Source organism: Dicentrarchus labrax, unplaced genomic scaffold, assembly GCF_905237075.1.
Source record: "Dicentrarchus labrax unplaced genomic scaffold, dlabrax2021, whole genome shotgun sequence".
NCBI lineage: Eukaryota > Metazoa > Chordata > Actinopteri > Moronidae > Dicentrarchus > Dicentrarchus labrax.
The window spans coordinates 14,947,874-14,975,542 of NW_026136711.1; the positions used below are offsets into that span (position 1 = coordinate 14,947,874).

At 41.5% G+C, this 27,669-nt stretch overlaps 3 protein-coding genes across 6 annotated transcripts; 2 read left to right on the forward strand and 1 right to left on the reverse strand.

Annotated features, from left to right (window-relative positions):
* Nucleotides 1–290: 290 nt before the first annotated feature.
* Nucleotides 291–12,789, reverse strand: LOC127372136 (limbin-like). Of its 3 annotated transcripts, none has more exons than XM_051415561.1 (23): nucleotides 12,257–12,788; nucleotides 11,862–11,937; nucleotides 11,373–11,515; nucleotides 10,963–11,019; nucleotides 10,649–10,835; nucleotides 10,441–10,541; nucleotides 10,265–10,330; nucleotides 10,004–10,138; nucleotides 9,777–9,916; nucleotides 9,031–9,355; nucleotides 8,674–8,913; nucleotides 8,379–8,554; nucleotides 7,862–8,021; nucleotides 7,566–7,742; nucleotides 7,146–7,456; nucleotides 6,689–6,863; nucleotides 4,962–5,105; nucleotides 4,539–4,766; nucleotides 4,197–4,411; nucleotides 4,008–4,095; nucleotides 3,688–3,863; nucleotides 1,116–1,217; nucleotides 291–899 (listed from the first exon to the last, which is right to left on the reverse strand). In XM_051415561.1, the coding sequence occupies exons 1-23, from the start codon at nucleotides 12,479–12,481 to the stop codon at nucleotides 470–472; spliced, it is 4,077 nt and encodes a 1,358-aa protein (XP_051271521.1). In that variant the 5' UTR covers nucleotides 12,482–12,788; the 3' UTR covers nucleotides 291–469. The 3 variants fall into 3 exon arrangements, with proteins under 3 accessions (XP_051271521.1, XP_051271520.1, XP_051271522.1); XM_051415560.1 differs by having other exon boundaries at nucleotides 11,373–11,554; XM_051415562.1 differs by lacking the exon at nucleotides 10,004–10,138 and having other exon boundaries at nucleotides 11,373–11,554; nucleotides 12,257–12,789.
* Nucleotides 12,790–13,035: 246 nt separating this feature from the next.
* Nucleotides 13,036–20,131, forward strand: LOC127372137 (evC complex member EVC). Its single transcript, XM_051415563.1, has 20 exons — nucleotides 13,036–13,531; nucleotides 13,626–13,739; nucleotides 13,845–13,931; nucleotides 14,279–14,502; nucleotides 14,609–14,693; nucleotides 14,997–15,095; nucleotides 15,199–15,324; nucleotides 15,455–15,616; nucleotides 15,724–15,940; nucleotides 16,723–16,871; nucleotides 17,126–17,224; nucleotides 17,308–17,520; nucleotides 17,655–17,764; nucleotides 17,957–18,158; nucleotides 18,308–18,529; nucleotides 18,653–18,788; nucleotides 19,039–19,141; nucleotides 19,251–19,377; nucleotides 19,489–19,585; nucleotides 19,668–20,131. Exons 1-20 carry the CDS (start codon nucleotides 13,352–13,354, stop codon nucleotides 19,814–19,816), a joined length of 2,901 nt encoding a protein of 966 aa, XP_051271523.1. The 5' UTR covers nucleotides 13,036–13,351; the 3' UTR covers nucleotides 19,817–20,131.
* Nucleotides 20,132–20,586: 455 nt separating this feature from the next.
* LOC127372419 (major intrinsically disordered Notch2-binding receptor 1-like) lies at nucleotides 20,587–27,461 on the forward strand. 2 transcript variants are annotated; one of them, XM_051416093.1, is made up of 5 exons: nucleotides 20,587–21,039; nucleotides 21,951–23,955; nucleotides 24,671–24,889; nucleotides 25,206–25,316; nucleotides 25,462–27,461. In XM_051416093.1, exons 2-5 carry the CDS (start codon nucleotides 21,961–21,963, stop codon nucleotides 25,513–25,515), a joined length of 2,379 nt encoding a protein of 792 aa, XP_051272053.1. In that variant the 5' UTR covers nucleotides 20,587–21,039; nucleotides 21,951–21,960; the 3' UTR covers nucleotides 25,516–27,461. The 2 variants fall into 2 exon arrangements, with proteins under 2 accessions (XP_051272053.1, XP_051272052.1); XM_051416092.1 differs by having other exon boundaries at nucleotides 25,206–27,461.
* Nucleotides 27,462–27,669: the final 208 nt, after the last annotated feature.

Sequence of the window (27,669 nt, forward strand, 5' to 3'; positions counted from 1 at the left end):
ACAGTAACTCGCCCAATATCTGGACATGAATAATAAAAGTGATTGACACTATTGTTTAGGAGGACACACTCATACAACAGCAAGAGACCCTTAGCTGTTCTCTTCCCTAAAACTCATCTTTAAACTGTAACCTTTTCAGTAAATCTGTTCTTTAGTGGCCTTTTCCCATTTAAAAGATTCCCATTCAAGACAAGACCATTGGAAATAATGTTTGAAGTGTTTGTCAACCACCTTTGTATGATCTTGCAAAATATATTCCCTGTGAACAATGTGAAGCAAGGAAACAACTGTGGAAACAAGTCAGCTGCCTTTACTTACAAACAAAGCCAGATGCTACATACATTTTGAAAAAGCACATTTTTGCTGCATAGTAAAACTATTTGTTTATTCTGAATTTTAGTTTTATCATGCATCATAATAAAGTACCATAATCATAAAAAAAAAACCCTTGCAAAAAACAAGGTAAGTCTTAAGGTAGGTTTGTTGGAGCCACAGAGCCTTTCTTCAGATTGAGGAAGTTCTTTTTCCTTTTTCTTTTAGGAGCATCCACACGGTCACATGACTCAGGTGGATCTCGAAACACAAACAACCGGCCTCCAGTGGCGGGGACGCCTGCTGCAGTGCTGGCAGAGGCAGGCATCCTGTGTTCCTCTGCTCTGCTGTGTAACGATTCATTCACTGTGTCCGCAGCCCTTTCTTTTGCAGTGTCACTGTGCTGCTGTGTGACTGTGCTTTCAGTCATGGTTGGTTTATAAACTGGCTGCTGTGCTTTAGTAAAACTGTCTTCCTTTCCTTTCTCTTCGACCAATAGTGGTGCAACATCTCTTGGAACCGGGAGACGGGATCTAGGGAGCAGTTTTTCCATCAGACTTTTCCTCCTTTCCTGGAGTCTGTGAAATCTGGAGGACAAAGGAGCTGTTGTTAGCGGGACTGGAGCGTTAAAGTGCTTACCACATGCAAGTGGCCACTGCAGCCAAGCCATGTAACTGATGAAAGCCATATTACACATCAATAAAGGATTTGTCTATGATGTTGACGGCCGCTGACCTGCAAATTAGCCTTGATGGTGGTGTAACATCAAGTCTTAATATAGCAGCTAGTAGAGTAGCACTCACCTCTCTCTTTCCACAGTGCAGCTCGGCATATTTAGCATATTTTTATGTACCACGTCTTCTCTCAGTTTGACAGGAAGAAGTCTGTTCAACTCTCCGGCACACCTGGTCAAAAAGTCATCAATATGTTATAAAGCTGGTCACTGTGATACAATCTCTGCTTTGGCTTTGATTAAAAAATGGTCAAGGATTGCTGGCTATCTGACACGCTTTCATAACTTTTCATTAGTTTAGAGGGGGAGCTTTGTGATCTTTTCAATGAAAGTATAAGAGATTAAATATTTAATCTCTTTCTTAGTAGGGTACAGCATGTTAGGCCTGTCAAAGAAATGAATAAATAAATACGGATAATTCCAACAGCAAAAATATCACATGGGTTTTTTTCTTCCCGTTTTAAACAGAAACAGTAAGTCATGTGCGTCGTTCACACATAAAGTACAGTGTCTGTTACCTGAATGAATGTTCACAAAAGCAGGGTGGAAAAATACATTTTTGTCAGTGGAGCTAACAGATGTTATTTCATTGCATTCAGGGTATTTCACAGATTACTGGTGATTGACTACACATGGAACAGATGCTAAAAGCACTAACTCTGACCACACTTACCTGGAAATTTTAAACAGAGCAGAATAAATAATCAAAATGGGAGGAAACATACTGTAAACTAACGGATGCAAAAAGAGCCTTTTCTTGAGATAACTATAACTTGATATATTAGAAGTGTTTAATGTTTGCCCAGAGCAAGGGAGATATGCCGGACATTTGGTCTGAATGTTTAGTTGTATATGTTAACTTAAATGCTAACTTACATAGACCATTTTCTCAAACATGGCTGTTTGATCGAGGTACGCAAGAGGTCAATTTTATGTCCTCTTCAACTTTAGTTTTTGTTTTATTTTGTGTTTCAACATTAAAATATGTGATGTATCAACAATCCAGTCAATTAACCTTGGCTGGCTCTCAAATTCTTTTTCTTTAATTAAATGTTAGCTACATATTTGAAACATGCTACTGTTTACTTGACTTTACATTGGTAAGATTTACTGTAAAACTGTTTAAAGGAACGGATAAACTCCTTTCCAAAAACAAAAAGCCGAAACAAAAGAGCTGAAAAAGAAAAGAAAAACACATGTTTTGCATATTGTTCCAAACCGAGCACTTTAATTCCTTTGTCCTTTGGCCAGACAGCCCAGATCCAAAGAGGCCTCATGCATGAGACATTATTCATCAGCAAAATAATCCAAACTCTGCGGGAGCCAGAGTGCTCCAGTGTATCAGGAAGAGAAGGAAATTAAATGATGAGTAAAATCATTTATCTCTCCATCTTGGCTCGGGGAAAAGGACCCTTGTGGAACCGTGTTCAAACAGTATCTGTTGTTCAGATTGAAGACAATGCTTGGAGATGGGTTTGTGTTAGCCAGCTGCTGTGTTTAAACGCTGCTTTTATTTAATCAGTGACTTCACTCAGAAAACTACTTTCTAAAACCACAGAACCCTTGAATAGTTGAGACTCTGGCTGCACACTTTGGACTAAAAGGTTTTCACTGTAATCAAGTTCTTACATTTTTTTTTTCCCCTTTAAAAAGGGGGAAAAGAAAACAAGATTAACTAGAAGACTGATGCATGACAAAAGCCTTTGTTGGCCTCTGCACATTTGTTGGTCGCTAAACTCAAAAGCTTGTTTGCAGGTTGAAAGAGCCAGACAGATTTTGCATGATGATGGGGAATTTGATGAAAGAGAGAGACAATTTGCTCCAATTTCAGTAGAAGAGAAATGTGTTGATACTAATTGTGATATTCTGTCGTAGTCCAAATACAGTGGTGGGATGTAACTGAGTAAGGGTTACTGGAGCCAAAGCACTCTGTGAGCGATGGGAACTAGAAACATCTCCCGTTGCCAAGTCGTATCTACCGTCCATCCTATTTACTGGAGTAGTGAACAACATTTCCAATGCATTAGAACCTTATAGGATGGCAATGATTTTTCCATGTATTAGGAAGGACCTCAGGTGTTACCTGGGAAGTTATAGCTTGTAAAAAACTTTTGATTTGGATTGAAAAACACTATATACATATAAAATAATTATCTTTTTTCTTCCTTTGGCAAGAGACGTCTTCCATTACTACTACTAATAATAATAATAATAATAATAATAATAATAATAATAATAATGGACACCTCGAGGGGCATTTTCCCTTACTTATCTCATGGTCTGGCTGAATACTCGATTCTGATTGGCTGCTGGGAATCCATTAATACCTGATGTGACCACCTACTAAGTAGTTCCAGCTCCACCTCAACCAACTATAACAGAATCTTGACACTAATTACATTAATGCATGAGTAATAACGGACTGATTCTATAATATATAATATCATAACACAAAACAGTCAATACTCTAATAGGCACTGAGTTTCATGACAGTAAAATGATAACAGTGACCTGGTCAGTATGAAACCAGTCGTGCCTTTATTTTCAGCAAAGCCTGATCCAAGAGAATAAATGGAAAAGTGTTAGATTGTAACCTCAAGAAGAGTGTTTGCCAGTAAACAGATCTTGAACCTGGTTCTTACCCTGAGTGTTCCTGCTCTGCAGATGATGAAACCGAGTGCTGTTTGGGGCAGAGGGCGTCAGTGATGGAAAGGAGTTCACTTTCAGGCAGGGTGGGGAGGAGAAGACGCAGGGCCTCCAGGAGAACCTCGACAGACAACTGACTCTGCTTCACCAGCCCAGATGCAAACTCCAGATCCTGCGATGAAGAGCAGGACACACAGCCACCTTAAGTACAGCTTTTCTCTACTTCCACTGGCACACAGAAGTTAGGATGTCCCTGTGTTTTTCCATTCCCTTAATAGGCTTTTGCTAAATATAACGTTGGAAAAAGTATTCAGACCTGGTCACAGTTTGCATAAAGTCTCTTGAGTCCCATTTGCTCTTTTAAATATTCCATGGCTTGATTGTTGGCAGTCATTTCTTGCCACCTGAAAACACCAGAGAGCGTAAACACTGTAAAATTTTACGGCCCATGACCTTCAACAAAATTCCTCATTACTCCAGAGATAACACTGACATGACAGCTCACCTTTCAGCCAGCAGTGTGACGGCCGATTCACACTTGTAGAGTGCCTCCTGGAGGATGGACGTCATCCTGCAGTCCTGCCACAACTGAAATATTCTCTCCTCCTCTCCTTCCTCCTCTCCCTGCATTGGATTTGGCTCAACTCTGGACTGGTACATTTGCAGGCCATTCAACTCTGCCTTCTCCTTCTGAAGCTGTTCTTCTGCTTCTTCTAGTCCCTGTAGCAAGAGTCAAATTACACTAATAAAAATTTACAATCTTAGAGAGAAAGTCTCCCAAAGCTTATGAGTAGCCCTCCAATCATACGATGCACCAACACAGGGGTTAACTTGGAGCGCTGCCTACCAAGCAGTGGTCCTGTATACTCTGGGTCATGTCTTGTCTCTCCAGGCTCTTTCTCTCTCTGAGCTGCTGAATGAGCAGATTGTGCAGAGTGAGCATCGCTCTGGAGGTCTCCAAGACTTTGGTCCTCCTTTCAGCCTTCTGGTAGTGGATGGTGGCCATCTGCATCGCCAGGCTATCGGCCTGAGAGCGCAGATCATCCTCTCTCTCCCTTTGCATCTCCTCCGTCACCTGCCAATATCAGAATGGATGTACTGTATTGAATTTAAACAACCTTTCTGTGAAATCAAGGCGTTGATTGACTCCAAGGAGAATCGCTTCTGCTACTGGAGGCTTAGGATTTGATGTAATATAAAATGAATACACTGTTTCACTTAAAAGTGACTTATAGTAAAGGTAATTGGATCAATAAGAAAACAGCTTTACTTTGTTCATGACGCCGTTCTCCATCTCCGTCTGCTTCTCAAACAGCTGGATTCTCTCCTCGAGCCTTTTCTGGAAAAGCAGCAGGTCAGATGTGTCTGTTTTCTGTCTGGCTGCACTGGTTTTCCCCTTGGATTGCATATTTGTCTGCAAAAACCACAATATCCATAAGGTGGTTGGGAAATAACTCCAAGCATGCTGTTACGATGATTAGAAATGAAACCACTCTGTGGAGCCCATTATTATTTCTGAATAACAATGCACAGCCATACAGCGGCCACACAATTGAGGCCAATCACGGTGTGGTTTGCACTGGTGGTTGCCATTCTCCATTTCTTATTCTTTTGAGAAATCATTAAATTCACCATTTCCTGCTGTAGTTTAATAAATGTGGGCTCCTCCCTTTGAATTACAATCATATCATGAAGAGATTTAAAACAAAAAAAGTATTTAGATCATGAAAGTTAGCACAGACAAAAATAATTACAAGAGAATCAATTATACTTAATTATACTAAAAACATACATAATATCTGTGGATGTTGATGGGATTTCTGGTATTTGTCTCGTATTATCTTTTAATTTGAAAATGTTTTAATAATGTCAATAGTTATTAGATCCACTGGTAAGATATGCCTTTATTTTGAAATGTACATGTTACATCTGTTTCAAGGTCTCATGACTCTGTCCAAGCTCACCTCCTTTCTAAATAATCAGTAACTACACATACAGTATGCTAACATTTGTTATCTGACACTGTGTCCATTTCAGTTTTTCATGATGATGTGACGATATGTCTGAAGGTTTAACTGAGTTGAATTTCTTCGCGAAAACAACTTGGTTGCTGGAGGGTCTGTTTTTTCCTGTTTAACTGAAAGAGTACCCGCGATTAAAAATTAGTATTTCCGACAATAAATAGAGAGTTTTATACTTGCTTAAATCAGCCTTTTAAACTCCTTGTTTGTCGTTTGTAAAGCAAGTTAAGCATTACAGGTGTATGGCTGTGCTGCTACATTAATGTTTGCATTGTGTGAAGGTAGGCAGCGAGAGGGTGAGGGATGGTTTTTGACTGACTGATGGTTTTAACCCTCTCCCTCCTCTTCCTGACTGTTGTCAATCAAACCTCTTACACTCAGTTATCCCGGTCATCCTGTAGCCTAACTGATTTTGTTAAATGGGCACAGAATATAGTCTCATATTGATCACATGCCCCTGGATCAAATTTGATGATATCAAAATCGTATCGTGGCAGAATTTGTGAAATCAGAAAATATTGCATTGTTGTCCAGAGAATCAAATCATATTGTGATGAAACTGGTGATTTACATGGCTACTAAGAACTTAAAATTGCATTGCCTCATGTTTGGAAAAGTATTTTGACCTTTTCACAGCATTTCAAAGAGTTCCACCTGCATTTTCAATCAAACAACAAAATAAGAGTAAATAAAATTAACTATACATAAAAAAATAAAGAATTTCTCAACTTGGAATCAATAAGTACATTCATCCATCCAAACAGACAGGGTGCTACAAGCTATAAAAACAGGCGACACAAATATTATACCAAAAGAAGTGCAATGAGGAAGCTGTATGCTTTGCTGTCTGCCACTGTGACTTTTTAGCAGTTACTACTACTCACAGTAGCCAAAACCAAAGACATTTTCTAATCCTGCACACAGATGTTTTAAGAACATAACAACTAAATTCAATTATGTGTGATTATGTGTTCACCATTTGTTGCTCGCTCTCCTTTCTGCAAGCTGCCAGAGCGGTGTGGAGTTTGGTTCTGGAGACAGCGTGGGGCAGCACCAGGCAGCGGTCCATCACAGACAGACACTTCTGAAACTCTAGTTTCATCCTGAGCCGGTCATCTTCACACAGAGTCAACTGGGACGAACACAAACAACTGGGATGGGAGGAGAAAAGGAAGACTGACTGATAAACACATAGAGAATACCACTATCTGTCTTAAACTGGTGGTCAAATAGTCTCATATTATACAGGAAGTGCTCAATTTTGACAAAAATTTGTTTCCTTCATTCTATATCTACCCCTCCCAGAAAGTCCACGGCTAATGGAAACACACACACACACACACACACACACACACACACACACACACACACACAGAACTTTCATGTGTTTGAATTCCCTGAAATGAAATGACTAGTGTTATTATATCACTGACCTGAAGAAAGCTCTGCAGTACACCCTGAGCTCCCTCTGCTCCTGCAGCTCTCTCTCCATGGCTTCCCGCAGAGCTTCTCTGGTGCAGCTGAGGGTGCGTAAGGCCGCCTTGCCTTCCTGGTGCAACTTTTCCTGACCCTGCAAGAGAGAACTTGCTCCTTGTCCCTGGGCTTGTCCTGCTCCTGTCTCTGGTTCTACCTGCAGCAGGGAGCGTTGCGCGCCTGGAGGCAAGAGTGCTAGCAGAGCCTGCGTTGCAGAGGGCTGGATGGCTTTGACTTCCGTTATGGCACCCTGGATCACACGCATGGTCACCTATAGGACATGTAGAGGGTCAAGACAAGGATATTTATGTGGGGGTTTTTATGTATCTTTAAAAGTGATTAGTGATTCGATGAATGTGCCTGTACTGTTAGTCTGGCACCTTGCGGATGTCAGCAGCTGCCTCCTCATCCAGGTTGTTGATGAGTTCTGCTAGCTCCAAACTGTGAGCTGTCAGTAAGTTCTGCCAGCAGAGCAGATGCTGGGCTACATCTATCTTCCCCTCCAGACCCTTGGACAGACCCGACAGATCCTTCTGTCTTTGTTTGTGGACCCGTAGCTGAAGAAGGCAGGAGGCAGGATTACAGGAGGTATATATAGGTTTTGTGTTATCAATCCACAATGGATACATTTTGCGAGTGTTTGGAGTAAATGCCTAAATAAGCATGATCTCCCCACCATGTCAGAGATGAGCTCCCGCCTCTTCTTAATCAGTCCACAGCGCATTGCTCTCCTCTCTTGACTAAGTGCCTCATCCAGTCTCTGTCTCACCATCACCAGCTCTTTCTGGGCCTTCTCTTGGAGCTGGTCTATCTGCTCCTCAGGCACGATGCTCCCTCTGGTGGAGAGATGAAAGCATGCCAGGTTAAAACACAAACTCTGGTCCAGCTTTTGTTCAGAGCAAAACTAAGGTTGATATAATGTATACATTTCTGTAAAATGACCAGAAAATATTTTCTTTGTAAAACATGATATGTAAAATATTTTATAATGAAAATGTATTCCCTTTCATTTTCAGTGGTATAGTAGGTTAGTTTTTTAGCAAATCTATATTTTATATCACAAATAGAGGCAGCTTCATTCATACTACTATAAAAGCTTACTTAGCCACATTTATAGTGTAGTGTAATGCAATAGTAAAAGGTGAAATGATCATCACATGATGCTACTACTGGTAACTACAATAGGCACCAACCTCCTGATGTGAGTGAACCAGCTGTCCAAATTGCTGGAGGTGCTGGAGAAGGTGTCAGAAATCAGGCTGTTGAGGCTGTGAAGGCTGTGCACCAAGAACTTCCTCTGTGCATGGCGTTCAGCTAGCACATAGCGTTGGTTGGCAACGACCACATCCAGCACCTCCTCTAGCTGATCCTGGATAGAAAAGAGAAGGACATGTTGCATGTATTTTACATTTTTGCTTCATGTACTAATTACCACAAATACAGATTGCTGAAAAAAAGAAGAAAGTAATAATATTTTGCATGGCTCACTTGACAGGCAAAGTAATAGTGCTGCAGGCTCTTGGCTGTGCTCTTCTCCAGCTCGCCCATCCTGGTGGCCTCCTCCAGTTCCTCAGAGAAAATCTTGTGCAGTTCCACCCGGCGCCACTCGATGATCTGCCTCTGGACCTTCGCCGAGGCTTCTTCATGCCGGACCAACAGCATGCGCTGTAGTTGACTCTGGCTCAGCTTGTGTAGTTTCTCCAGGAGGACACTGCAGTGCAGGAGCTCCTAGTAACATTAAAAACACATACAGTTTAGTGATAGTATGTAATGAATGCAATAAACTAACATGAGTGAGAAAAACAAACAAAGCAAATATCAAAACAATATACGTATCATCATTACCTGTTGGTCTGCATGTTGACACAGAAGCTCGGCCTGTGTCTTCTCAGCAGCTTCTCTACAGTGCTCTGCTTCCATTTCTTCCCGAGTCTCCAGGTTACACCGGCCAGCCAGAGCAGCCATGCGGGCACCTCGCTCCTCCTTCAGCCGACCCTCCATGCCCAGAAGCTGTCCGTGGAGCACACTGAGCAACCTCTGCTGGGCCTGGGCACTGGCCTGGCCCCGGGACCGCAGGCCACTCAGCAGGGAGGACATCACATCCTTGTAGATCTGAATCCTGGTGGCCTCCAGGTTATTGGTGGCATGCAGCAGTGTAGACATTTCAAGGCTTACGGGGATGAAATGTACACAACACAAGGTAAGTTTGTATGTTGTGGGTATTTGCTGAGATATATTGCAAAAGGTTGATAACAGTTGTTATCCTTGGTGGATTTGATAACAATGCGAGACATTTAAAAGAATAAAAATGTTAAACTAGAAAATGCCACCATATTCTAAGAGGGAATCAGAGGTTAGAACATTTACTGATTTGGTTCTTCTTATGACACTGATACTGGTCTAAAAATAAATTGACTACATCGAATTAAAGGGAAGACTGCCAATTTCTGTTTAATACATTTCATTTTATATGCTAATACCTTTTTTTCCCACAATCATTGACTTGCCAGTTTCTTTAATCATTTTTGTTCTATTAAAGGATATAAAGCCTTAAGTAGGGATATTTAATTCCCCCTAAGAAGTCTACTTACTTCTCCAAAGCCTGGTACATGTTCTGTGGATCCTCCAGCACCATAGTGTCCACCATCTTGTCTTCAAATGTTGCCTCATCTTTTACCGTCTCAGTCATGTTGCAGTCTGTATACTCTGGGTCTGAATCGCCTCTGTTTCTCTGGAGGAACAAATCATTTGCACTGTATAGTAAAATAAAATTCTCAAATACTTTATACAGTTTAGATGTTTTTTGAATTTGTGATACCCTTTGCTGAAGAAGGTTCAGCCTGGTTCTAGGACCTATCAGGTTCATGGCCAGAAACCCCAGTGACAGCAGCACCAACGTGACAAAGAACCCCACAACAAATCCAGCAAAATGGACCCCGTGGTTAGGATAAATCTAAATTGGTGGGCAGAGACATCAGACTTCTGTTAAAATAAATGTGACCACAAATTTGAAGTAAGAATGAACATGCAATGCTGAAGCTGCAGGTGTGTTTCCAGTTAAGGAACTTCCACAACTTACCCTGTCAGTGGAATTCACTCTCAGGGTTAGATTAGCTGTTAACGGACCAAACATACTGACATCATTCTGTGGAGTCGAGAAAAAAATACTCTGGGTAAGACAACAGAAAATGTTCGAATGATACTGACATGATACTGCTGTCAATTTGCTTTTCAAGTTAAAAAGAGCAGAAATACCTGTGAGGCGTTAGAGAAGGTGAGAAAAGCTGGAAGGTCAAGGACTTCGTTCTTATGACTCCTTATGTGAGCAGTATAATTAACAATAACTTGGGATCCAGCTAAAGAAATTAAATCAATAAAGTTACTTATTGTGGATGCACCATGCAGAAAATTCAAATATTACACATACAATCATCTCTAAAAGCATTTTGACTCCCAGACATACCAGACAGTGAATCAATGGCAAACGTCTGGTAGCCTCTTTCCACCACCTTGCCTTCAGTTTTTAGGGGTACTATTCCAGAGATGGAGTCCCGGATAGCCACTTGAGACAGGTTAGTGCCACCTACTGGGCCCATGTTGTGAATCAGCAGGAAGAATGTCAGCTGAGGAGGATCAGTGTCGTGCTTCACCTGGGGACCACGTGAGTATGAATCACTGGACAGTCTTCAACTTGTTCATTTGCTGTTTAAAACTGGTCAAGCAAAATACGTAGACATAGATCAAATGTATTGTATTCTAAGAATTATGTTGATGTACCTGTGCACACTTGTGGAATTTGACCCCAAATGCAGATGGAGGTGCCACACTCTGAACCTGCAGAAACAGTCAGCACACTGTATAATTAGTTTCTTCCAATAAATTAATGATCTGTATAATATGAAGTAATAATGTGATAGTTTGTTTGGTATGTGAATGCTGATTCTCCATACACTCCATAATCCAAAAATACTTATTTTTAAAACTGCCAGTACGTAACAGATAAATTTGAAATACACATGAAAAATATACACTAGACAACAATATTTTTCTACCAAAAAATGAATGATACACATACTTTTGACAATACACTAAAATAAAAAAATCTCATGAATTACCATCTACATGAGATGGTGGATGCATAATACATCTGCCAACTCCATGATAACAAGTCATTCTCATAAACACACCTGAGGCAGAGTGTGGCCCGGGTTGTATCTGGTGAGTGTGCTTCTGCGGCCCCGGAGGTGCAAGATGTTTGACATATAGGTAAATGAAGTGAAAAAGGAGTGTCCCCATGGACCAGCAGGAGCTGAAGAAGAGAGTGCCCCCCCTGCAGACAAAACCGTGGGCCCATTGATTTCCATAGTACCTGTCAGGTTAAGTATAGGGTGCTTGAAAAGCCTGAGTAAAACACAGTTAAACATGCTGAACTTGACAATATATAAATGAATATATTTACACATATGCATACATATTAAAGTTTTGCATGTACCTGTGTACTATAGATTTTAGTATAGTAGTCTGTAAAACTATTCAATCATCTGTACATGTACAGCGTTTGAAAGAAAATAACCTGTATACAGTAACCAGAGAGTCTTTACCTATCATGTTGTATGTACGATTGTTCAGACAGACGGTTTACTGTGTATAGTGTTAACTGAGAGAGAATTACACACCGTCCATTTGAAGCAATGTCAGCTCTGATGATTTCCCACCGGGGTCATGCTGCGTTACATGGATACTGCAGAGGCTCTACAATGGAAAAGGGGCATTTCGTTTTATACATTTAATGTTAACTATTTATTCACATATCTGAAATAGCTTTATCCAGTGACAGACGAAAGTAAGATTCAGGGATACAACACAATAAATCATATCACTGTAATTTGCAGGATACAGTTCAGACTAGAGAGATGTGATATGTGGCTGTATGAACATAGCTAGACAATAAAATCACTACAGGTGATGACTGAGACTAAACCTTCATCTAAAGAGTGATTGAGTAGTAAAGTTACAGTTTCACCGATTCTAGGTTCAGCATAGTATAGATGTTTACCATTAGGCCTCTTACCTCCTGTGGGGGTGTTGTGTACCATGATGCATCCTGAAATGTGCCGTCATAACAAGGCTGACGTCCAGCACTGGACTCCAACACACCGGCGTGCAGAGACTCACGCCGGGTCACATTGTGACACCAAGGCAAATATAAAGGAGGTGGAAACAAACATGACACTTGGATATTCAAGATAAATAACAATATCGTGACCCTCTTCGCGATGAAGTGTGCCTGAAGCATTCGTAAGTTGGTGTGCCACCCTCACCAAGGAGAGCCGCTAGCTAACGGGCTGCATTGTGTCTGGATGTTGTCTCTGTTAGAATCCGCGATGAAAACATTTTACACAGACTTTTTTTCTTCAGAAATAACAAAGGTCGCAACGTTTCTGACGAACGAGAACATCTTACTTGGATGCTAGTATTTCAGGATAAACAATGGACGCGTTTTCAAAGATTTATACACGAACACAAGGTCCATCGTCACCGTTGCAGCACAACTTCGGAAAACATTTCCAAAACTTGGGAGAACGGGAAACTCCTTAAGGAGCGTCAAGAGCAACAATGTACACACGTACTTCCGCTCTTGGCTTTCAAATTAAAACAACAATGGCGAGCTCGAGGGGGGGGATTGGAAGTGTAGACACCTAAAAATATATTACTAAGACACAATACGAATAGATGCCACCTGCATTTGAGCCAATGTTATTATGGTGAGTAATCCCGTTATTTTCAACCACGCAAGATTCTTGTGCTTTAATATTGAAGGCAAATTAAGCCCTTTTCCGGCCTAATTCCGGCTGGCTTTACCGTCTTAACGCAGTTCAGGCTCCTTAAATCTCCGTCCACCCATTGGCTTAAATATACACCAAGTTTGTCGTTTTGGGGAAAATGTTTTGCTGTACGAAGTTGTTGAAATCGTAGGTTGCTAATATTTCTAAAGTTAAAACCTTTTAAGGTGGAAAATAAACATTTAAAACGCAAGAAGCTTGAGCGTGAAGAGCCAGAAGCTACTTTTCTTGGAGTTTTGTCAGCGTTAAGTTAGCTAGCTTGATGATGTTGCCGACAAACTGCTAACATTCATAACATAAGTGTTGCTGCACTTTGAAGAGAAATGACAGAGCAGGCCCTGATAGCGGGATGCGGCACTGATGTGTTGGTCTGTTTCGCCGAGTCTCTGCACATATACACAGGACTGTTAACTGTGGCTACAGTGTGTGGAGGGCTTTCTGGTATACTAGCTGCTGCTCTTTTATATGTCTTCTGCCTGAAGCCTTTGCTGTTGACGAGACAAGTAAGCAAACAACACGAAACCTATTTTTCTTCTCTTTTTATCGAGGTGTTATTGTCCATTCTTGATGCATATTGTCCTGTATCAATCCCATCAGGGTTACAATGCGAGGCGGCTGTTTGAACCTGATGATGGGGAATTAGACAACAACCAAAGTGACTGTGTCAGCAACAGCAGGAAGGAGGCTCCAAGTGGCACCGCTAATGATAAAGTATAACATCCAAGACAAGTGGCACACTGTCTGAGACTTATTGTAGCTACATGTTTACTAATTAACTTCCCACTAACCTATTATGTCTGTTTACTTATTGCTCAGGAGAAGAAGCAGCCACCCATAAACAGTGATGTGGCGGCATTTGCATCCAGAGCAAAGGTGGTTTATCCCATCAACCAAAAATACAGAGTAAGTCTGTCAGAAATATATAGCTTATCTCATAATAGCTGCACTTTCTGCCAGGTACATAAAGTAATAGACTCCTTACAAAACTATTGAAGTAAAGGCTTTGACCAAGGTCACTGATTTTATAAGATTTTGTATGTTTTTGTTAAGCATAAATAATGGTAATGGTAATATATAGTTTGACTAGCCTTTTGGAAATCAATTCATGGGTGAATGAGCGTTATTATAGTATGTTGCAATTAGTTGGTTTATGAATATGCTTCTCTTACTTACGACACACCCGGGCACTGCCAAATTGGCCACTGGAATTACACTAAAACCTTACCTGCAACCTTTGGCGTATCTGTCAGCCTTTAGCAGACGGCGCATCCAACCCATCTCTACATGAACACTCCAAGTTGCCAGCAATGCCTAACGACGGGTCATCCTCCTCCACGGATGGAGATTCTCTGAGCCAAGAGCAAGACAACGATGACAGCAGTCAGTTTATCTCCTCCTCGCTGGTCCCCAAGAGCCTGCAGAACCAGAGCTTCACCAGGGTCTCTCACTACCCTCACACACTGACACAACCAGGGTAAGAGGCAGTAGTCTGTAAACGTTAATCCATAACCTTAACCTTACAGCAAGTATGCACAGACACAGGTTTGCTGGAAGTGATTAGACTCTTGTTTTGTCTGCAGTTTTGAAGGTAGGATCAGCCTGTACTGTTTGGCCTTGCAGGATATACAACAACATTGCTCCCAGCTTCAGGAAGAAAAATGTCTGGTGAGTTTTTGTCATTTCTCTTTAATACAGTAATAAAATAGTTATTAAGTATATTTCTTGGAGGCCCAGTATGTTGGATTTAGTGGCATCCAGTGGTGTAGTTGTAGATTGTAACTCTAAGGTTGGCCATTACATGTAGAAAGTGACCCGCGGCACCTGTACTTAAAAATGACTCATGGCTAAGGTAACGAAAAGAGCAATTCTTATTTTCAGCCTCATAAATGTTACAGACTGGACCTTTTTAAAGTGTGTTTGTTCAAGTGGTTGTTTTATCCTCCATTATTACTTTTTTCCTTTTGATAGATTTTTCTTCAAATGGTGAAAATAATATTCAGCTGTCGTTTTCCAAAAGACAAAAACGATGCTGACTTCACCAAGAATATTCTTCAAATGCAAGCAAAGGTAGCGTCAGATGTCTATTACTAACAAATGGCTTGATCGACTGTGCATAGAAACACTGACATTTAGATTTTAAACCATAGGAACGTATGTTGTGTTATTTCAGGAACTGAATGAGCTGAAGAAACAGTTGTCAACAGACCTCACTGCCACTGAGAAAAATGATGACTGTACTTTCCTAGAGGAAATAGAGAGAGCTCAGAAAGATCTTCTCGAACGGGGCCTGCAAGTGGTAAAAGCGAGGAGAAAAATCTAAAAAGCAAATTATTTAACAATTATACTAATACTAATAATACAAGGCTATTAGACCACCTTTATTTACAGTGGCCGTTCAGAAAATTAATTCCTATGTTTCTTCACAGTCCAGACGATTCAGCAAACAAGTGGAGGACTTGTGCCAGCATCTGCTGAAAAAGACCAGCGTTTTCTCTCCAGATGAAGCCCAGGATGTTATTCTCTCTCTCATCCAGACTCTTGTGTTATTAGAGAACCACCTGATGAACACACAAGAAGCTGATCTAAAGGTAAAGCAATACTAGTCACTGCTTGGTATACCATTCATTTTGCTTCTCATTGTGTCGTCTAAAGATTCCTCGAGTTGAACCATGTCTTTCTTTTCTACTTCTCTTAGAGGATCCAACAGAAGTTGTTGTGGTGGGAGGAGTTGACAGGGCTTCTTCAATCCCAACCTGCCTTGCTAAAGCGGGAAGTGTGTCTGAGGCAGGGCTTGATAGCCACAACACTGGAGCAGCTGACGAGCGATGATGTTTTGACCTTCAGCCACATGGAAAAGATACTTTCAGAGGTTCAGGCCAGTCTGACTGACGGCCTTCAACAGTGCACTGAGGGTAAGACGTGTGAAGTGAGAATGATTTCAGTTTTATTTAAGGAAATACACCGGTACTATCAGGTCAATAGAAAATAGATTTTATAGTTTGTTAAGCAAGGTGATTTAAAAAAAATTGTGTCTTCAGACAGTTACCCAAATTCTGACCAAATGTGTGTGTCATTTTCTCACATTATACTATTTATTTTACTTACATTATAGTTTCTGATGGCAGAAACAGTGGACATTGTCTAGCCTACTTTCAAACTTAAATGACGTACTCTCTCAAAATAGACCATTTCTGGGAATCTTCTTTAGCTCCTTAAATAAGGTCAGGTTCTTTCAGGACAGCACAGAATATCACGTCTGTTACAGCACCCGAGACTCTCTTTCAGCATACTGTAACGCTTGACACAGATTGTTGCTGCTGATCTACTGTGTAATAAAAGGCACACTAATCATGTTTAAAGTAACAGTGCAGCTTGTCCCTCTAAGTAAAAATGGTGATTGACAATGAAAAATCTTTTGAACTATGTAACTATTTAAAACAGTAATAAAGGCAATGTTTTAATGTCTCTTCCTCACAATCAAAGAAACAGTAATTCTTTATAGAGCGTTTGCAGGTTCAACAACCTTACAGGGGGAAAAATTCTTCACTGTCAGTAGCCTCATTAGACCATATAGCAATGTAGCAATAAGGGCTTTAACAACTGAGTATGTGGTGTTACTGCTCTTTTCTCTTTAAATGACGACGATATTTTGAAAATGTTGTCCACCTTCAAAAGTTTATTGATCACGTTCCAGAGTGCACAAGGAAGACAAAGGAGCTGGTGAATGACAAGTGCAGCAGAATGGAGTCCAAGCGGAAGAAGCTTTTGAGGAGCCAGACCAAAGAGAAGAGCCGTGCGCTGGAACTAAGACAGACTCACGGTGACCTGCAGCAGCTCACCAAGGTCAGAACATTTTGCCGCCCCCACCCCCCCTTACTTCAATATGTTGATCAGGGATTAGTGTTAAATAAATTCAAATAGATAAATAGGCCAAGCAAATGCTTCCTGGTTCATAATTGTCTTTGTTGGTTCTTCTCTACTCTTAGCTTTACTATTGGTGATTAAATATGTAGAAGAAAAGACCGGCAAGGTAGATAAAACCTACAGCACATGTAGATCCACTGGTATCTACATCTGAGCTGTAACCTTTCCTCTAGGCGTACCAGGAGCTGCTGATGAAACACAGGCAGCAGATTGCTGACTTGGAGCTGCAGCAGGACAACAGGGTGGCTGAAACCCTCTCTGACCATTGGAAGGTAAACAATTGATTACTATATTTTGTATGTGTATATGTATTTCCATTCTTCTTATGTTGTTGTTCTTGTTTTTGTATGTTCAGAAACTCCATTTGTGCTGGTCAAAGAAGCTTGGAGAGCTAGCCAAGGGCGTCTTTCTCACTTCCGTGCGTGCCCAGTCAAAGCTCCCTGCTGAGCGCTGTGAGGAGCTGTGGCTGGATCTGGAACAGGAGCTGGTTCCACAGCTTCAGCAGGCAGAGTGCACTATCAAGATGCAACTAGAGGATGTGAGGGCTCAGCTGGATAAAGATGGACAGGTAGAAACCATCTGCTGGATCAATAACACGTTTTTTCACTTGTAAACATTGTTTCATACTCATAAATCCAAGGTCATCAGATATTTGTATTAGAGCATTCCATTGTTTCTAAGAGAGCCTCTTTTTTTCTCTAGGTGTGGAGTGAGGAGATGGTACTGGTGCAGGCCTGTCTCAAACATCTGAGTGAACAACAGATGAAGATCCTCCATGCCATGGTGGCCAGACAGGGCTACACACTCAACAGGTGAGATTAGAAGACCTCTCTCAAAGAGTATGCATGGCATATTGAGGGTGCCAAAGATAACGACAACGATAAATCTACCCTAACAACAGTTTTACAACACAGCTTTCTTCTATGTGGCAATATGCACTTATGCAGTATCTAAATCAATTTTTACGACTTACTCAGAAAAATGCAATGTGAACTTCTTCTCAGCCAAGTGGGGAGTTTGATAGAGAAGAAACATGAGCACCTGCTGGCGGCGGTACAGAGGTACTTTGTGGTCAGGCACTTCTGTCTGCACATGCTGAAGGAGATGAGGCTGTCCAAGCTGAAGGCACTCTCTCAGACTGATTTTAGAGCTGTGCTGATGGAGGATCCTAGTAAGAGCCAGTCCTGTGTCAATTCAACTCTGAAGGTGGGAAAAATGTATTCTTTTATTAATACATTTTTAAGCACCACAAAACAAAACCTTTACAAACCTCTGGTTCAGTATGTTTCCTCCTATTGATTATAGCAGTAGCTGAAGTTATGAGCATATTGAACACTGTACTGTATCAATCACAGAATAGCAGTGCCAGCCTAGCAGAGAGGCATCTGGGTCCAGAGAGTCAGTTGGTGGGCCACAGCTTCCAGCAGGAGTTCCTGTCTGAACTGGAGACGGGGACGGAGCTTCTTCAGAGCCATGCACAGCTGGTGCTGGGAAACGCCCTCAGCCATGCAATCCAAAAGATGATGGAGACTGAGTCTGAGTCACAGACCTCTCCCAAAGAAGAGGATGGCTTAAAGGTAGGGTCTGGGTTGGGTTATTATTATTGTATTAAGCTCTCATAAATTATAAGCAACTTTCTTTCTCTGTTGCATTAGGTATGTTTGTTAAGTACATCACTATAAAATTTTTTTCCTCATTAGCACCACCTGACAGAGGCTTCCTCGGAGAGTGTGTATGTGACCAAAGATTCTCTCACTGCCCTGGTCCGAAGCTACTATTCACATCTACGGGACATTATCAACAAATTGCAGCAGGATCAGTCAAACAAAAACCAGGGTGAGATGACAATCAGTTGCACATGTCCAGATCTGTGTAAACTCTGAGTTTGATTAAATGTGACACAAATTGATGCTACATATACAGCATATACATATATATTTCATTTGTAAGTCATAGGAAAAATATTTGCAATAGTTTAATCATTACTATGATTTTGTTAGAGTTAGGTCATAACTGACTGTGAATTGTTAATTTACTATTTAACTGAATTATTCATCTCATTTACTGTTGGAAACCTTCCCCTCAGAGTTAAATGAGAAACAAGAGAGCAGCAGTCAGCTGAGCAGATCCTTGCTGAGGGAGCTGGTGAACTGGGGCAAAAAACCCACCTCTGCCGAGTTTCAACAGAGGTACAACAACCACACACTGCACTGCCTTTCTGCACTACACACTTGTGTGAGTCTTAAGTACATTAAATATGAATCATTTGGGTTGTTACTTTGTTTTCTTGTGTGTCAGGGTTGAACTCCACAAGAGGAAGTTGTTGGAGCAATGTGATCTGGAACAGGAAGCAATATGCGAGGAACTCAGGCGGAAGAAAGTAGCTCAGGATCAGACCATGAAGAGGATCAAAGCACAGCTGCTGGTTAGTACGTTTCCTGTCTTCTGTACTTCTCGACCTGATAATGGGTTTATGAATTGATTTACAAGCCTGCCTTGTTATTGTCTGTAAGCACTGTGTTGCTGTGTCCATTAGGAGGCAGAAGAAAACTTCATAACTGAGCTGGCAGCCTTGGCCCGGGTTTCTCTCCACAGTCAAGATCCAGAACCAAGCAGTGATGAGGACAACATCGGTAAGCACCTTTACCTCAGATAGTAAAAATACGTATACGCCTCTCCTCTGTCTCTGTCCTTCATGATGTCATATTTTCACAGGTAATGAGGGCACAACTATACTGGATCTGCTTTCCCTGAACCCAGCATTAGATCCGGCCTTGAATCCGTCACTGACTCCAACGATTGTAACTCCGGTGGGGAAATCAAAGCCAAAGAAGAAAAGAGAACGAGAATCTCATCTCATTTGAAATCATAACGCAGTAATGTTTACATGTTAATACAGTAATATCCTGTGAAACGTTTACTCTTATTTTTATTGTTTATAAAGTGTAAATACCCCTACTTGTCTACTGTTACCATTTTATTGTTAGGAAGGCCCTTTCGGTTTGTTTGCATCAAACGAGGAATCTGTCCTTAATTTATGTGTAAATGGACTCTGGTCTAATTTGATTGTGGAAGTAGGTTACTGAAATGTTGCAGTAGTTACAAAAACCATACATTCCTCAAGTAGTCTGTGTTTTTGTAAATGTCATTTGCTATCAAATAATACAACAGAAGCAGGACATCGTTTGAATGCATTATTCATCTTTTGTACTTTTTTAACCTGGTTTACAGAAGCACTGTGCTAACAGTAATTCATTATTGCCCTATACCTATACCCACATTGCTTTTCATACCACGGCTCATTCACCACATTGATTCTCAGTGATTCCTGAGTACACGGTGTGATGGATGTGCTGCTCTGTGAGTTGTAGGTGAATTAGAGATGTCCATTCTGATTGTAGCAGAGTGCTACTACTCAGCGATGAAAGCCTTGCCCTTCTCTTGCTCTAATGGGGTTTTAAGTACAGCTCTTTATGGATGATAATGCAATGGTGAAAAGTCTGAGAGGGCTGAAGTCTGGCAGACAGTTCTGCGTGTAGGCAGCAATCTAGCAGGCAATTTACCCCAGACCCTTATGGGTTACTGTCAGTTTGGACTTTTAGGAGTGTCAATTAGCAAACATCAATTTTTAATACGTCCTTTATACGCTCAACCTGCACACATAACCAATTATTGCTATGGCACCCTGAGAAAATATGCTCATGGACCTGACCCACTCATACACACAGGAGTGTCCCGCCAGGAGTGTGTGTGTGTGTCTCTCCTCCAATGTATCAGTTAGAAAGGTTTTTTTGACTTTTGCATGTGCCGTCGCTGATCTGTGGTGAGGGGAAACCGTTTGGATGTATTTTGAGGTCCCTTAGGGGACTGCAGTGACTTGTGGGAAGATGACCTGATTTCTAATTTTCTCTTCTCCTGCCTGGGCTGTCGGCTAGTCGCTGCTACAAACGGAGAAGTCCATGAAAGGACAGAATGAGCCGCCCTGGATTTATTTGGAACATGGCCTCGCTATTGGCGTAAAACTGGATTTTATTTGTCATTTTTCATGGACGCATCCGCGACTGTAATTCTCTTTAAATAGATTCAGGTAAGTGGAAAGACCCCATAGGCTCACATCCGCGTAAGCTACACCTTTTTGTGTGGTAAAAATTATTCTTACAACCCAAATTGCATTTTGCAGCACTCCCAGCTGGCACACAAACACAACAGGGGGACTCTCAGTACCGATTGTTGCGCCTCCAGGAAACTGTCCTGTTTCTACGTCTTGAGACTGTTTTCAGAAGGTGCCTCAAATAAAGTTACGTGGTGCATGTTAGTGTATTCATCGCTACGTCCCGCATTTGTTCAGTCAAGTGGGCGAGTATGCCCTGAAGCTGTTAATAGAGATGAGAAGATTAAAAATGTCCATTGAGGTAAAGATGTGCGCAGTGTGACGGCGTCATCAGATCAGATGATCGGTTATTTTAGGGGCCAAAAACAAGGTCGCTTTCCAGATTCCCACTCAAAGGGCTTTTTCCATCCGAGTGTAAGAAACCGTAGCAAATCTGAAACACTGCTGCTCAATTGTAACACCTATTATCTATATCAATGTTTTAGAGAATAATAAAAAAAAAAAAAGTACTGTAATACATAATAACATCCAATAATGGTTTATTGCTATTGGTTTATTAATAATATATTAATATAAAATACTATACAAAATACATAACTTATATATACTTATATAGCCTAACTAATATATTATCATTATACTTTCATTAAATATTTTGATTATATTATTATTATTATTATTATTATTATGTAACAATATTAATATTATAAGGACTGGTTTAAGATTTACATGCAGTTATCAGATTGCATATGGGACTTTACTTCCACCTGCAATCCTGTTTCTGTCTTTTACATCTTGTCTCAGTGGCTTTGTTTGACCTTGTTCCTTAACAGTGCTATACAACAAATATTGCTTTGCCTTGCTAACTGCCTTGTTTTCTCTCTCAGGTGAGCAACCATGGCTAACCTGCAGCAGGAATACCCTGGGGTCCTATTGGGGATCCTGGAGGAACTGGCCAATATGCGCCAATTGCTGACCTTCCAGGACCTTTGTCGCATGGTCAGCACCCGCTTTGACCTGGAACACCTTATCGAACTCAGGAGTTTGCTGTTTGCTGCTGCCAGCCGGGACCCCTGTTTCCCAGCTACCCTCTTCAGAGACCGGGTTTCTGCCAGAGGCCAGGGGCTATCTCCCATAGGTGTCGCTGCTGACATTGTAACTATCTTCAACCTTATTCAGATGACGGGTGGAGCCCCTGATGATAGCCAACCAGTGAGAGCCCAGACAGTCCTCCCCGTCGACCAGTCCCCAGGCCCCAGTCTGCCTGGAGTGCACCAGCTGAACATTTATGGTCGAGAAAGAGCACGTGCCCACTCTGACTCCAGTGGCAGGCCTATCGACCAACACTTGCTGTTTCCAAGATCGAATTACTCTGCCCGCAAGCGAGCAAGTCTTCCCCCGGATCCAATCTCACTTGTGTCCTCCCCTCCAATAAGGGCGAGGGCTGTGTCTTTTGACTTGCCTCACACCACACTTATGTACCCTAGTGGTCAAATCCCCAACGAAGTCATGAAGAATATCTACTTGCCTTTGGAGACGGACAGCGAGTCTAGTGGAGATTCTGCAGCCATCGAGGTGTTTGAACCTGAACCGGGAACGTCTGTCGACCAGAAGAGAAACATATTTAAGAAGGACTTCCATAACCAGCCGCCTCTGATACCACAGGTGACCATTAACAGTGAGTCTCCTAGTCCCAGCGAGGCGAAGAAAGGCTTCATCAATCACAGCTTTGACATGATTCCAAATCCTTATCCGTCACCAACAACAGTCCACCAGTTGCCAGAGCAGCGGGCTAAACATGAGAGCCTTGATGACCTACAGGACTCAACTTACTTTGGACCTGGGTCAGTCCCAGACTGGTCCCCCCAGCACCTTCAACCTCCCAGGACACAGCGAGCCATCTGGAGCAACAAGAGTCACAGTTTAGAGGACCGTATAGGCTTGGGCAGCGTTGGAGTGGGGATGGAATCACAAGGAGGGCAACTTCCAAGACGATCAACCCCTGCTATCAGCCATTTGGGGGGGTCCTCAGGAGGTGAGAGTGGGGATAGTGGATTGCCATTTGGAGGTGATGTAGTCAAGGCTCAGGGAACCCAGACAGACCCACCAGACCCCCGGCGCCTCCGTAGCCTGGTCCATGCTGATCGCCTCTCCTTCATGACCTCATTAGATGACCCTGAATTTGGTGAGGATGACATCAGTGCCATCTTTCGTTTCTTAGATGACATAAGCATGTGTGGTTCCACGGGAGTCCTGCACCCCAGTGATGGATCAGCGGCCATTAATCAGGACACCCCGGAGGCCCGACGTGGCCGCCTAGGTCAACTCCAAAGGCTTTTCCACTCCCTTGAAAGCAGCGATGACGGGCTCAAGGCCAGTGTGTGTAAGCTGCTGCTCCGTATGAGCCAGATAGAAAGACAACTGGAGTCACTGAACGATGTAAAGGCTGAGATTTCTCAGGTGCTGTCTGCTCTGCAGCGACTTGATGAAAAGATCCAGCAGCCTATCAGTGGTGGTGGACAAGGCACCAGTGGACGATGGCTAGAACCTCTTAGTGGTGTGTCTTCCTTTATGAGCCACCCTCTAACCCCCTCTGAGTCATCAGAGCCTCAGCCTCTGTCTGCATCTGGTCATATGTTTCCAGGGACCAGCACTAGTAGTCTGGACTGGAGCCATTGGAACACTCCTCGGGAGCAAACAGAGACCAGCAAAGGTCAGGCTGATTCAAAGGGGAGTAAAGAAGGGAAGAAGGATGCTTCATCTCGTCGTGCTTCCAAAACCCAGCCTGAGGAGAAAGGTGTCTCTGATTCCAAACAGCTGAATGTCAACTCTGCACGAGACTGGACAGTGTCCTTCTCAAAAAGTAAAGATGGCAAAGCTTCACATGGGCAGGTAGACTTTGTAAATTTCTATATTTCCCATGATATATGTAACAGCAACCATTAGATGACAGATGGGTTTCTCGGCATATAAGCATCAGCTCTTAAAGAGATTGAACTGTAATCCATTTTGAAGGCAAAAGTATTCACACCATGTGCGTATCCGTGCTGTATGACCACAAAATATGCTTGGCCTGTAGCAAGGCCTGTGGTCTGCTGGGTAGACACACATAATTATGTGGTTGGTTTACAAACTGATCTAGCCACTTTGTGGGTTGTTAATTTAAAACTTAACAGCGATCCCCCTCCGCCCCCCTCCCTCCAGCCTGCGACATGATGTCATAAATATAATCCAGCTCGCAAGATTTTTATTTTTCTCGTTTCATATTAATTTGAACCAACCTTTCATATACAATTAATGTAAAAACACAGTTTTATTTTTAAAAATGTATTTTGTTTGGGACAAAATAATTGAAAGGTTCTTACAAATGCGTGCAAACAGTTGATAAGAAGAGTTAAGTATAATGTATAATGTTAGTAATGCAAATATTGCGCTTTCTTGTGGCCCTCGTATTAGATGACAATACCAGCAATCTGTTCAAATTCATTTCGTTTAGCTGGGGTATTTATTTAAAACTAATATTGTCAACTTTGCCTGTATTTCACATATTTTTAATGTTAAAATATCAGTATACATTAAGTATGTGTTTGGCCCATTTTTCTTCTAGGCGGATCAGTCAGGCAGCACAACTAACCTACTCTCCCAAAAGTCCTCCACCCTGGTGGAACAAGTGTTTAACTCATCCCTGTTCCGCCACAAAGACAGCAGTCTGACAGGTGGACTAACCTCTGGGAAAATCATAGACCCCAGACTGGCTGAGGGGAGGGGAAGGCCCATATGGACTGTCGATGACAGGGAGGCACGAGTCACCCCATTGGATTTACAGGTAAGGTGTTTTTGGGTAGGCTGTGTTTGTTTCCTGTCATGGCTTTTATATACTTATATAAAGTGTTTAATTGTTGTAGTCTGTAGACTAAATGGGATCTGTTTTCTGGTTTATTTTTAGGACAATACATAATGCAGGCTTAAGATAAATACAATAAAATACAATTCTGTGTCATAAATCAACCCTTCAATGGAGCATAGCAGCAAAAAGTATTCAATATTTGAGCTTTCCTACATCTTAAATTAGACTCAGATTTGTATTTAATCTATAAGTTCATATCTGTTCTAAAATATTTGAATGCTGTCATGTTCCTCAGGGCCAGGAGTCTCTGAACCCCAACAACATGGAGTTCTGGATGGACGACATCTACACTCCAGGCTATGATGCTCTACTCAGGCGTAAGGAGGCTAACCTCCGCCGCGTCAAGGTCTGCAAGCTGCTTGCACTCATTGCCACAGCAGTGGCTATAATTCTTATCATCGTCATTCCCATTTGCACCGTTGGGTCATGAAAAGCCTTACAGAGAGCTAACATTGTTGCCTGTCTTTATTTTATTCATTTATTTTCAGCAGCTATGTGCTGTACCCAGGAACTTGCATACCATTCTCGTGGAGATTAGTGGATGAGAGACTGTGACTCTGGAACCCTAAAGCTGTACCTCAGTACATCCTTACATTTCTCTGCATGCAGCACCATTATTTATGACTTCTGAAAAACAGGAGGATTTGAAGTGTAGCTTACTTTGAAATCCATCCCTCATGCAGTTAAAACAAATTGTAAGTAATCTCCAATGCCAAGTCATTTATTTCATGTTTTTTGTTCTTAATAATTTCAGGTGGCGCCAAAAGGAAGTCATTAAAAAGTTTTAAATAATTCTAAAATAACTCTGAGAGGATATGTTGAAACTACTAATACTGAGCCATTGCAAAAGTGTCAATTTCCTTTGATTTTTTCATTTTGTCTGCTCTCTTCTGAGAAACAACACTGTTACAAATGCATTGTGATTCAGCTTCAGCCTTGAGCACTGCCTGACTCTTTCTTGCTGTTCCCTTGAGAACACTACAGGGCTTATTTCACTTCTATGTAAAATAATAGTTTTATCAGTACATAAGAGTTTTCCATCTACAGTTTATAAATGGTAATGGATCCTGTCTACAGGAGTGTTTTTATTTTCTTTTAGTTTTAATGTTCTTTTCCTTTATTTAAGCAACAAGATATACTGCTAAAACAAGCTTAAATCAATAAAAATAATATTTTTATAGAGTCCCTTCCCATTTTTCAAACTGGAAAATATAAGCTGTTTAATCCACTCCTGAATGTGTTTGGGTTGGAGTGTTTACCAAGTGTCAAGTTTCAAAAAATGGAAGATAAAAATCTTGTTGTTGTTGAAGCAGTGAAGGAAAGAGGGAGGCTTTTCCAGTAAACACTCTTTGAAAAGGATATTCCACTTGTAATTCAATTGATGGGATGTTAGAAGTGCACCTATGCACATTAACTTTGCCCTACACTCACTTGGCCAGAGCTTTTCCACATAGCCTACCTGCAGACTCACTTAGCACCAACAGATTCATCTGGCGTCCTTACACGGATGAGGAAAGTAGTTTTGCCAGTGGTGTTACATTCCGTTTTGTAAAAACATCCTGTTAACTCAGGAAGCATTGTATGAAAAGTGACTCTTGGTGCTGGTGGCAGGCTGTTAAAACTATGGGGGGTTGACAAAAAACATGTATACTTTTAGAATATAGTGAAATTCAATATAATATTTCTGCAAGAATACAACCTTCGGGAATCTTGTAGTGTTCACTTTTTGTTGAGACTCTGTCAGAGAAGTGTTGATTAAACTCGAAGGTAAGACTGTAATGCAAATGTACAATGCGTATTACAGTCTGGTCAAAATAGGCACACTTTTCAATCAACCCCGTCAGTAACCACAGCCTCAAAATTACCAAATTGTGAAATTCAACACCTGACACAATCTCATTTCTAGTATTTTTTGGCTAATGTATTGTATTTCATTCATTTGTGTAGGTTTTTTTGTCCACTCCCTCTATCAGTATGGATGATTTTATGTATGGAGTCACCAAAGTGGACAGAAACTACATCAAAATCTTGTTTCCTTTATCTGTAGCCAGACCAATAAACTTCACTTTGCTTTGTGAGCACAAATATGCACAGGATGTATATGGGGTGTGTTCTGCTTCAATGCATCCTCCTAAGTAGATGTATATCTGCCAAGTGTTCCCCATGAGGCTGCTTGTGGATCCATTACCCTTCCAATGGTGCCACTGAGGAGGCCTAACCCTGCAGTCAGCACAGTCTGCATTAGAGCCTCCTGACACTTTGTTCACTCCTAAGATGTACTTATGAAATTTGGATCTTGTTGTTGTCATATCCATGCACCTTTTAGATATCTGTGAACTCATTATTCAGGTAAACACTCTGTCTTAAAAACTGCTTGTAGATGAAAGAGAATTTGTGCAGGTATTACAGTACGAGTTACTGGTGTGCAGTGCTTTGATTGTGAGGGTGTATGTTGAATTTTGCTGCCTCTGAATAAACTCGGCAAAGTGGTGACCTGACTTTTACAATATGTTGTCTGATCCGATAAACAATAAATTAAGAACTAATTGTGTTATAAACACATTTAAAATCACGGTGAAAGAAATAATGTCTCCTGAAAGCAACTGCTCTGTTATGCAAAATTAATGATTTCCCATTTTCTTCCTCAGGGTGATGCACTTAGATGATGCCAGAAAGGGCAGAGAGCAACTGGTGTAAAT

Coding starts and splice junctions, on each gene's coding strand:
- LOC127372136 (XM_051415560.1), bottom strand. CDS start 12,481: ATGCTTCAGGCACACTTCATCGCGAAGAGGGTCACGATATTGTTATTT. Junction 10,542..10,648: donor TGCCATTGATTCACTGTCTG/GTATGTCTGGGA, acceptor TAATTTCTTTAG/CTGGATCCCAAGTTATTGTT. Junction 10,331..10,440: donor CCTTCTCTAACGCCTCACAG/GTATTTCTGCTC, acceptor TCGACTCCACAG/AATGATGTCAGTATGTTTGG.
- LOC127372137 (XM_051415563.1), top strand. CDS start 13,352: ATGACAGAGCAGGCCCTGATAGCGGGATGCGGCACTGATGTGTTGGTC. Junction 13,740..13,844: donor GTGGCACCGCTAATGATAAA/GTATAACATCCA, acceptor CTTATTGCTCAG/GAGAAGAAGCAGCCACCCAT. Junction 15,941..16,722: donor CCTTCAACAGTGCACTGAGG/GTAAGACGTGTG, acceptor ATCACGTTCCAG/AGTGCACAAGGAAGACAAAG.
- LOC127372419 (XM_051416092.1), top strand. CDS start 21,961: ATGGCTAACCTGCAGCAGGAATACCCTGGGGTCCTATTGGGGATCCTG. Junction 23,956..24,670: donor GCAAAGCTTCACATGGGCAG/GTAGACTTTGTA, acceptor TTTTTCTTCTAG/GCGGATCAGTCAGGCAGCAC. Junction 24,890..25,205: donor TCACCCCATTGGATTTACAG/GTAAGGTGTTTT, acceptor CATGTTCCTCAG/GGCCAGGAGTCTCTGAACCC.